The sequence below is a fragment of the Moschus berezovskii genome, chromosome 21 (assembly GCF_049115385.1).
Source record: "Moschus berezovskii isolate FMDL1 chromosome 21, NW_MosBer_1.0, whole genome shotgun sequence".
In the NCBI taxonomy this organism is placed as follows: domain Eukaryota; kingdom Metazoa; phylum Chordata; class Mammalia; order Artiodactyla; family Moschidae; genus Moschus; species Moschus berezovskii.
This window is the reverse complement of record NC_142480.1, coordinates 62,219,236-62,230,724: the sequence shown is the minus strand read 5'-3', so window position 1 is coordinate 62,230,724 and position 11,489 is coordinate 62,219,236. Positions and strand designations below refer to the sequence as shown.

General features: G+C 47.8%; 1 protein-coding gene across 5 annotated transcripts in view; it reads right to left on the bottom strand.

Annotated features, from left to right (window-relative positions):
* Positions 1–2,910: 2,910 nt before the first annotated feature.
* The window catches only part of PGPEP1L (pyroglutamyl-peptidase I like), a 79,206-nt gene continuing 70,627 nt past the window's right edge, over positions 2,911–11,489 (bottom strand). For all 5 annotated transcript variants that reach the window (XM_055417725.2, XM_055417722.2, XM_055417723.2 and 2 more), the window contains one exon: positions 2,911–3,398. In XM_055417725.2, coding sequence (XP_055273700.1) covers positions 3,158–3,398 — 241 coding nt within the window. In that variant the 3' untranslated portion in view covers positions 2,911–3,157. The remainder of the gene's footprint in view (positions 3,399–11,489) is intronic.

Sequence of the window (11,489 nt, the reverse complement as noted above, 5' to 3'; positions counted from 1 at the left end):
ACAGGGCGCGGCTCACTGGCGCTGCACAGACACGTTAGTTACTTTTCAGCTGACGATCTTGCTGTGTGAGTCGCCTCAGGACATCCGCCTCTATGCGACCCTAGGGACTGTAGCCACCAGGCTCCTCTGTCCATGGGATTCCCCAGGCAAGAATCCTGGAGTGGGTTGTTATGCCCACCTCCAGGGGATCTTCCCAACCCAAGGACTGAGCCCACGTCTCTTCCGTCTCCAGCACTGGCAGGTGGGTTCTTTACCATTAGCGCCACCTAGGAAGCCCTGGCCCAGAGACTTTACAAATCCGAGGATCATTATCTTTGCCAGAGGAAAATGTCATGGTAGGAAGCGTGAAGACATGTTCTATGGAAACAAGCTGTACATGTTCTAGAGTCAAACCTTACACATCAGGAAGACAAGCTGATCATTTGTTAAACTTTGATCATGGGACATTATACATCAGTTATAAAATCAGGCTACTGGACAAAGGGGGCTAACTAGCCAGGTGTAGGCGGTAGAAGTAAATGAAAGGCTGTGCTTGCTTACGACCTGGTGTCAAGGACTTGGACCTAAAAACAAAAAAACGGGGAACTCTCAACTCTGTGTTGCCCTGGAGTTTTGCTTCCCATTGGCACGGAGAGCCTGGCACCCAGGAGACCTTCCCTAGAGGACCCGTGACCCACAGCAGGCTCAATGTGAGTCTGGAACGTGAGCTCAACGTGGGCTCTGGAAGGAGCCCAGATTCCCACCACGGTGCTGTGCCTCCAGGCTGCAGAGGCACAGTCTGCACCTGTCCTCAGCCAGGGGAGCAGCAGGGTCTCCTGAGGATGAAGGTCCTGGGACTGAAACGTGTGAGACCCTCTCCCCGCCGCGCCCCCGCTCAAGCCCACAATCCTGCAGAACTACTTCCATATCCAGCCTCCCAGGTCCAGCTAAGAGCCCACATGCAGCGCGCTCTCATCACTGAGGGACGTTTACATCCATTCTCTCACCAGGTCTTCACAGTAACTCTGCAAAGGAAGGATTTCTGTTCCTCTGTTTTATAGATGTGCAAACACACAGACATGTCCAAGACGCCCCAGCTGTTAAATGACCGACCGGGGCTGATCCTTTTGAAGCTGAAAGTCAGCTTTCAAACCATCTCAGAACTGCCCGCACCTCAGCTGTAACTGAAGAGACCGCAGTGTGTACCGGGGGGATAGCAGGCACTTAGACCAGAAGGTGAACGGGTCTCTGGCTGCTTCCGAAAGAACCCTGGAGGCCACAGTGGGTAGGAGATGAGCTCTGGGCCTCTGACTGGTGACATCTAAGCGTCTGCTTGGCGGTGAGCCACACGCATTTTACAATCTGAAGTAACACTGGAGCTGGGACGCAGAGGAGGCCTGCTTGCCACCATCCTGAGCCGAGCTAAAATAAGGCGGGGTGGGGGAGTGGCCCAGGGCTCTGGGGAGCGGGCGTTTGCCTACAATGGCAGAAGGCTGTCCTCATTAACAGCCATGCAACGGACCTGTGATTGGTGTTCAGACCATCCCGCCCCTCTTGCTGCCTTTGGTCTGCTGCAGCCGGACTTTGATCTGTTCTATGTCAAGTGAGCCAGTTCCATTCGCAAAGGGGTCCTGTAAAATCTATTACAAACACACGAGTGTGCTGGAGGGCTAATGGTAAAGTGCGTTCCTTTGCCCAGTTCCTTTGTTATTAAGGTACAGCTGCTTTTTCTTAAACTGAATAAATCTGGGCATTAAGTAATGATTTTTCTTTAAATGCAATTAAGTAGAAAATTACAGTGTGAGCACACCAACATAACAAGAAATTTCCCAGAGCTTAGCTCCTCCTCTAAAAAATAATATGGCCAAAGGGGTTTCCAATGGAAATTTGCCCCTAGAAAACACTGGGAAAGTAAAACCTTGTTGTGAGCAGCTTGGCACAGCACCATAAAGGCAAAATGAAAGATGTAAAGGGGAGGTTCTGTTTCTTAAAAGGCAGGAAAATACTGTCCATGGTGGAAGAGCTAAACTCAGCTATTAACTTTGCTTTGGGGCCAGACACTATGGGGGGATGTGACATGGCATGGCTACCGTGAAAAGCGGTACAGCAACACCTCCAAAAATGGAAACTCAGGATTACCGTATGATCCAGTAATCCCACTAGGTATAGTCACACATGCACACACACACACACAATCCCACTAGGTATAGTCACACATGCACACACACATACACACACCCCTAAACCAGGATTCTAAGACATATTTGCACACCAGTGTTCATAGCAGTAGTATTTTCACAACAGCCAAAAGGTAGAAGCAACCCAGTGTCCATCGAAAGATGAATGGATAAACAAAATGTATTCTATATATACAATGGGGTATTACTCAGCCTTAAAGCAAGGAAATTCTGACACATGCCACATGGATCAACCTTGAAGACATTTTGCTAAGTGAAATGAACCAGTCACAAACGGACAAAAGGTCTCCAGAGTAGTCAGATTCAGAGAGGGAGGGTACACTAGTGGATGCCAAGGGCCAGAGGGAGAAGGGAGAAGATCATGTTCAATGAGTGTGGAATTTCAGTTTGGGATGGTGATGGTGGCAAGGGTTGCCCGAGGCAATGTACATACTGCTACTGAGCACTAAGAAATGGTTACAATGATAACTTCCATGTTATGTGTATTTTATGACAATTTTTTTATAAAGTTAAAAAAGAAAAAGCCCAAACACTAGAGATTCAGTGGCTCAGAGGGCGCTTGCACAGGCTCAGAGGACCAGCGTGGGGCGCCTACAGTGGTGGCTGTGCCCGTGTTTCCCCAGGTTGGCCAGTCACAGGTCATCCCACCACACGGGGCCCTGGGGAACGAAGCAGAGGTCCCAGCAATCGGACAGAATCACAGAGACCCGACACATAGACTTTAAGAGGGAGAAAAGACATTACTAGCATTTCATTTTATTGTCAGGAAAACCATAACTGAAGCTAGTTAATCCCCTATGAAATGTCTGCCTTTCAGAGTGTTCCTCTTTCTTCTGACAATAAAATAACCCTTTGTGATTTCGTTGAGCGAATTCAGAGCGTTTTTCCTCTGTGTAAACTGTTTTATAAGCAATTTTTTTTTTAAAGCCTCTCAAAGCACAGTTGAACTCTACACACAGGATTGAAACATTTAATTTTCTCTAAAGGAGCAGTCCCCCAGTTGGTTCTCCCTGGCTGGAACTGCAAAGGCTGAGCTTCCGATGAACCAGGTTTTGAGCCTGGCCTTTCTGAATCTCCTCCAGCATTTCCTGGATGATGACTTGCAGGGCTTTTCCCAGCAGGCTGGCGGGCAGCCAAGGAGATAATGGAGGGACGTGGATGAGCGCCGCGCACCCATTTCCATGATGCAAAGACAGGTAGTAGGCATAATCGCAGACATACCTACAAGCACACAAAATGCCAGGTTATTCCTTGGATCAGTCTCAAACCTCAGTTAAACGCAAGCAGAAGCGGCAGGGCCGCAGCTCCGAAGCATGAGGGGCCCGCCCCCCAGGAAACCCACCTTTTGTTCTTCTGCCTCAGAAAGGACCTGCTGCTAGGAAAGAGCCATGGCGAGGCTGGCTCCGGGCCTCGAGTCCCTGCGAGGCACCAGATTCGCTCTCTCTCCAGCCTGTGAACCCTCCTCATCCTCCTCTGCCTTGACTCATTTTACTGTCAGAGTTGCTTCAGGTCTTTGCTCACGACCCTCCAACCCCCACCTTTAGCAGGAGTTAACATAAATTCTTATGTTAAAAGATCCAGAAATATGCAAGGAAAATACAAAAAAACACCAAACCAGCTGAGACCAAGATGGCCGCAAACTTGACCACCAACAGACCCTGGGGCTCATTATACGTTGATTTTTCTAAATTAGCATATTAAATGACACTTTAGCTAAATGACCAGACATTAAGGAACAAAAAAGGATTAAAAGGGGGGCGGCACTCCACTCCCTGAAAAAAACCCTAACCCTTCCCAGGTAGACTAAAGCATATGCCTCCCCATCACGAGCCTCACTCCTCCTGCCTTTGTCTTTATTTTTAAAATTAAATCCCTCTCACCAGGTGGGTGATAAGTTGGTCTGTGAATTTAGCTCTGGCTTCTCTATACTTCTACTGCTGAACAAACTTGAACCCAAGTGGGAAAAAGAAACCTCTCCAACCCAGGCAGAGAGGATCCAAGCAAGGTCCATACAACTTAATTCAGTAACAAATTTTGGAGTTCAACTTGGGGTACACTCCATCCATTAATTCAGGGTTACTCACTGACCCAGGGCCAATGAAGCCAGCTAAGTAACTGAACCATGTGCCCTAATTCTTGACCTCTGGGCCAGTGAGGGATACTGGAGATAGAAATTAAGTTGGAGATGGAAAAGCAGCCAAAGATCAGGTGGAGCACCCCCCATCCCCCACCACCAGCATATCTACAGCAATGACGCTTGCATCTATTGGGGGAAGCCTGGCCTACCTCAGATATGCAAATGATACCACTCTTCTGGCAGAAAGCAAAGAGGAACTAAACAGACTCTTGATGAAGGTGAAAGAGGAGAGTGAAAAAGCTGGCTTAAAACTCAACATTCAGAAAATGAAGATCATGGCATCCGGTCCCATCCCTTCATGGCAAATAGATGGGGAAACAATGGAAACAGTGACAGACTTTATTTTGGGGGGCTCCAAAATCACTGCAGATGATGACTGCAGCCATGAAATTAAAAGCTGCTTGCTCCTTGGAAGGAAAGTTACGACAAACCTAGATAGCATATTAAAAAGCTGAGACATTACTTTGCCAACAAAGGTCCATCTTAGTCAAGGCTACGGCTTTTCCAGTAGTCATGTGTGGATGTGAGAGCTGGACTATAAAGAAAGCTGAGTGCCCAAGAATTGATGCTTTTGAACTGTGGTGTTGGAGAAGACGCTTGAGAGTCCCTTGGACTGCAAGGAGATCCAACCAGTCCATCCTAAAGGAAATTAATCCTGAATATTCATTGGAAGGACTGATACTGAAGCTGAAACTCCAATACTCTGGCCACTTGATGCAAAGAACTGACTCACTGGAAAAGACCCTAATGCTGGAAAAGATTGAAGGCAGGAGGAGAAGGGGATGACAGAGGATGAGATGGTTGGATGGCATCACCGACTCAATGGACATGAGTTTGAGCAAGCTCTGGGAGTTAGTGATGGACAGGGAAGCCTGGCGTGCTGCAGTCCATGGGGTTGCAGACTTGGATACCACTGAGCGACTGAACTGACCAACTGACCCAACTTCCCGGTGCTGACCCAACTTCAGCCAATAAAGCCGGGGTTGGTTGTAGAGCCATCTGGTTGAAGCCAGACCTCTTTCTAGAGGACTGGACTGGGCAGTTGATTGTCTAAATTGAGCTAATCCTCTGGTAAAGAGAGAGGGTGATGAGACAATTGGTTACCTGGTTGGACTGGATCCTGGCAAGAAGATCAAACTGGACAGGATCTTTATCTGAGCAATTTATATGATTTAGAGCAGAGCCCCCAACCTCTGGGATCTAATGCCTGAAGATCTGAGGTGGAGCTGATACAATAATAATATAAAGTACACAATACATGTAATGCACTTGAATCATTCTGCAACTACTCCCCCCACCCCAGTCCATGAAAAAATTGCCTTCACAGAACTGGTCCCTGGTGCCAAAAAGGTTGGGGACTGCTAACTTAGAGAACCGTTTTCCCACTCCCGCTTCACCCTGTCTCCAGGGACTGCTTGCTGAAAGCAGTCACCTACATCAGGTGTTTCCTGCAGCACACAGTGGGTCTGCCAACACTGAGTCACTGACTGCGGAGGGGCTTTCTAAGACCCTGTTGGACAGTGTCTCCCTTTCCAGCCCCTGCAAAGACTGGTTCAGGCTGCAGTTAGAGCTCCCAAACCACTTGGGGTGGGCCTATCCTGTGGGATCTGCATGGTCACCAACCTTAGGAAGAGGCCACTGAGAAGCTGAAAAGAGACTAGAAATAAGGACTCCTCGATCTGGGTAACTCAGCCTCTATCCCAGTGAACACTGCTCAGGTACAGTCTCCGTAACTGTCGACTCTTTGAGTAGCACCCACGAACAAGGAGACAGCTTATTTTCTCTGTTAACACTGAATAGCTCCAATGTAAACTGGTGGATGGAGAAGCTGGCCAACTAACAACTCTCTAAATTATTTTTCAATTGGATCGCTATTGCTAGTGTTAAAAAAGAAAATGGGATGAGATCCCCTATGTTGGATTTTTCATGGCTCTTAGCCAAAAAAGGGACTGTGGCAAAAATGTGAGGCCAGTTTAAATCTCTCTTTCCTGGGAAAGATTGAGGGCAGGAGGAGAAGAGGGCAGCAGAAGATGAAATGGTTAGACAGTATTGCTGACTCAGTGGACATGAAAGTGAAAAGTGTTAGTCGCTCAGTCATGTCCGACTCTTTGCAATCCCATGGACTGCAGTCTGCCAGGCTCCTCTGTTCATGAAATTCTCCAGGCCAGAATACTGGAGTGGGAAGCCATGCCCTGCTCCAGGGGATCTTCCCGATCCAGGGATCAACTCTGGGTCTCCCGCATTGCAGGCAGATTCTTTACTGTCTGAGCCACAAGGGCAGATCCCTTAAAGAAGGAAATGGCAACCCACTGCAGTATTCTTGCCTGGAGCATTCCATGGACAGAGGAGACTGGTGGGCTACATCCATGGGGTTGCAAAGAGTCAGACATGACTGAAGCATAAGTTTGAGCAAACTCAGGGAGATAGTGAAGTACGGGGAAGCCTGGTGTGCTGCAGTCTATGGGGTCGCAAAGAGTCAGACAGGACTCAGCAACTGAACAACAACAAGCTTTGACAAAAACAAAATAAAAAGAATACTCATGAAGCAAAGACGCCCTAGCATGCATTAAGCCTATAATAGAAAGTCTATTCAAACAAAGGCTTTTTAGACCCTGCCAGTGCCCTTGCAACAGTCCTATTCTGCCAGTAGAAACTCAGAGATAACAGCTGGTTCATGACCTCCAAGCTATAAATGCACACGGGAAAGAAATTCACCCATTGAGGCCAGATCCTCAAACCGTACTCTCTACCCTAAACCCCAAGAGCATCTGGTATTCCAGGTGGTGCCAGTGGTAAAGAATCTGCCTCCAATGCAGGAGATGTTAAGAGAAGTGGGTTCGATCTCTGGGTCAGGAAGATCCCCCGAAGAAGGGCATGGCAACCCACTCCAGTATTCTTGCCCGGAGAATCCCTTGAAGAGAGGAACCTGGTGGGCTACAGTCCATAGGATCCCCAAGAGTCTGACACAACTAAATCAACTTACCATGCACTTAGCTAAGACACTTTCCTTTGTGTGCCCTTAGCCTGGTAACCTCAGTACATTTGAATGGCAGGATCTAAGCAACAAGAGAAAACACCATTTGTGCTGGGTGGTTCTGCCCCAGGGATTTTAAAATTCCCTCACCCTTTTAAGAAAGGTTTTAGCTGAGGATCTCAGTGACTTTGAATTAGAACAGGGGACTATCCTTCAATATGTAGATGAAATTCTAATCACCAGCCCCATCAAAGAGCTTTCTGACCATAACAAAGTTACTGCCTTAAATCATCTGACAGAGAGAGGGTATAAAGTTTCAAAGGGAAAAAGCCCAAATCTCCCTCCAGCGGGTAGAATGCTTAGGATTTAATAACAGGAAAGGGGCACAGGGCACTATCTAAGAACAGGAAAGAACAGGTTTGCCAGATGGCGCCCCTAATACAAGAGAACAGCTCCAGGGTTTCCTGGGGGTGCCTGGCTCTGCCATGTGTGGATCCCCAGTGCTGGCTTAATTGCTAAGCCCTCGTATGAACAATTAAAAGGGAAGGACCTTGACTCTTTCGAGAAGACCCTCGACTGTGATTGAGCATTCCTGGAACTGAAAAACCATCTCATGACAGCCCCCAGGTTAGCTTTACCCAACCTGAGCCACTCCTTCCATCCATATGTACCTGAAGGAGGAGACACTTCCCTGGGGGTGCCTACACAAAAACCTGGACCTCTGACTCGGGTTGAGGCCTATTTTTCTAAACAACTGGGCCAAACTGAAATAGAAGGTAAGGAGGCAGAGCACAAACTTTAAAAGAAGGGCATAGCCTGAGGACACAACATAAACTGATCTCAGGGAATAAACAGATTAAACATGGAGGGTGGGTTGGGGATTAGGAGGCTGCCAGAGGCTATACTTCTGCCAAAGAGTATATAGCCTGTATTCACCGGAGAGGCTATCAAAAGGAGAAGCAGAAATAACAAGAGGAAATCGCAGAGCATATATGGCAGCTAAACAAGCTGTAGAGGGCGGGGATAGACTTCAAATGCCACTGCTATCGCTGCCCCCCGGGCTTCCCTGGTGGCTCAGAGGTTAAAGCGTCTGCCTTCAATGCGGGAGACCCTGGTTCGATCCCTGGGTCGGGAAGATCCCCTGGAGAAGGAAATGGTAACCCACTCCAGTATTCTTGCCTGGAGAATCCCATGGATGGAGAAGCCTGGTAGGCTACAGTCCACAGGGTCGCAAAGAGTTGGACACGACTGAGCAACTGAACAGAACAGATCGCTGCCCCCAGATCCTAACTCTTACCTCCCATATACCTGCCAGAAGAAAGAAAAGGCTTTGTGATGGGCCTGTTTTAAAGCCCAGAATACCTGGAAAGGATGGTTAACAATCATGGGCAGCTGCTCTTCAAGCTACTGCACTTCAAGCCATATTACAGGCAGGAGACCCTGTATCAATGGCTTATCACATCCATCACTAGTCCCAATTTCTGAAGTCTCCTCAAACAGGTAAGGTTGAACCGAGCCCTATCTGCCTCCAGAATAACCTCAACACTCACCTCTCCAAAGTCAAGGGAGGGACCCGCACCCCTCGTACAGAGGCACATATCCAGGTCAAAGCTGGCAAACAGATTTTACAGTAATGCCCCGGGCACAAGGAAATTTTCAGATATTTTCTGGTTTTGACTGACACCTTTGGCTAGATTCCTGCTCCAAACCAAGACTACTTCAGAGATTTAAGGCCCTGCTCAAGGAAATAATCCCTCAGTTTGGGCTCCCTAAATCCATTCAGTATGACAGTGGGCCCGCCTTTGTTTCTCGAATTACTAAGGAAATCTCTAGAGCACTGGGAATTAAACGGAAGTTGCACCCCTCTTGGGCTTCCCAGGAGGTACCAGTGGTGAAGAATCCATCTGCCAGTATAGGAGACAGCAGAGGAGCAGGTTCAACCCCTGGGTCGGGAAGATCTCGTGCCGAAGGCAATGGCAACCCACTTCGGTATCCTTGCTTGGAAAATCCCATGGACAGAGGAGCCTGAAGGGCTACAATCCATGCGGTGCCAGAGTCAGGCACGAGACCACAATCCTCAGGAAAAGTAAAAAGAAGAAATTAAATTCTCAAAAGAAATTAAGCCAAACTATGTTAAGAGATTTATCAAACTTGGATTTCTCTTCTCTCCACAGCACTTCTCAGAACGCAACTAGCCCTTAAAGGAAAGCTCGGGTTAAGTCTGTATGAGATCAGGTACAAGAGGCCCATTCTTGAAGGACCTGCCTACAAAGCCAACCTTAGGGACATGGATGACTGAAATATGCCTTACAGACGGGAAAAAAAATCAAAGCTTTACAAGCCTTTCCCTTCTGACATAGTTTTACATCCTTTGTTCCCTGGAACTGGGTTTATTTGAATACCTGGAAGGCTGGAAATCCACAAGACCAGTTAGACCCCAAGTGGGCAGGACTTTATCTTGTAATCTTGACCAATTCAGTGCCTGACAATTGCAGAGCATAACTCCGTGGGCCACCATACCAGATTAAAGACAACACCTATGCCTCTGGAAGTTACTGAGCCACTTGCTCAATTACAGCTGTGTGAACCTGTCACTGATCTTATATCACTTTTCAAAGGGACTGCTGCTGCTGCTAAGTCACTTCAGTCGTGTCCGACTCTGTGAGACCCCATAGATGGCAACCCACCAGGCTCCCCCATCCCTGGGATTCTCCAGGCAAGAATACTGGAGTGGGTTGCCATTTCCTTCTCCTTCAAAGGGACTAACCCTACTAATAAGTAAGTAATGTGATGGACAGGCTTAGCAGTTGGCCTTGTCATTGCTACTGTATTACTTAGCTTCCACTGTTCTGCCAAACCTCCTCCTACCGGTAAACATTTCTTCTGTCCATGCTGGATATAGGGAACATTAACACTGGAGGCAGGACGAGTGGCCATTATTGTCTATTCCTTCTTATCTTCTCTGCTCTATCTCTTACAACCATCCATGAAGAATGGGGATTCAGTAGTGAATTTCTTGAGAATTATAGCCTGCTGACAAAAGCTATCCCGGTGCTGAATCTGTCACTCCCACTCTCCAAGTGACACCTATAGATTAGCTGAAAACTACTGAGTGAGGGACAGCATAGAAAACCTATTCCTCCTGAAGTTTACATCCCATCCCTAAAGCAGCTTTACCCCGATAAAAAGGAGGGACTCACAATAACACCCTAGGTTACTCTGGACTCTGACCACGACTTCTTCCAATACCCCACAATTTAAGTGCCTTGGACTGACTCCTATGGAAATCTCACCCACGGTGCCCCCTGCACCGACCTGATGAACACCCACACGGACCAGATGGGAGATGTACTCACTGCAGATGGAAAATGCCAGTTGTCTGACAGTTAGTATGTGGCCCTCCTGAGGCCTGGGGAAAAGCCACTGGTCAAGAATCCCTCAGTGACCCCCACTCTGCAAGGACACCCTCTGGGGCTAGCCACTTTCAAATGTGATTCAACTCCCCAGAACATAGGCTCCCTATGGGTACCTATTCCTCTGTGGCCTAAGAATAAACCAAGTGCCCCATCAACTCTAACTCCTCCTTCCCTTCTCTGGGGTGGGCTCTAGTCCATCCTTGTTTAGATAAGCCCAATCTTGCGGACACTGCATGCTAGGGCAGCTAAGTTCTTAGAACCTAGGTATAACCATTCATAAGATCACCCAGCCCCAAGATAAAAGGGCAGCAGGACTCATTCTGGCAGCAGTAGGGACTTCTCTCAGACTAGTGGCCCCCGGGGAAGGTTTGCACAGCGTGAAATCACTCTACAAACTCTCACCCAGGCCTTTAAAGACTTGTCTAAAAACACAGGGTATGCCTTACAAGAACTCCATACTTCTCTGGACTCTCTAACAAATGTTGCTCGAACAACAGACTAGTCCTTGACTCTCTCCTTGCTGAGCAAGGGGAAGCCTGCACAGTTACTAAGAAAACCTGCTATACACATGTCAATAACTCAGTTGGTTGAGATAAACCTGAAAAGATATGAGTAAGCTCAATGGTTATACAGATAGAACACACAAGGTCTAGATCCAAGCTCCATCTGGAACATAGTCAAGCAGGGTCTTCCCAGGCTAACTTGCTTTTTTTCCATTTCTGGGCCCTACTAATTGCCATTATCTTCCTGCTTATCTCTGGGCCTTGTCAACTTCCTTAGTAAAC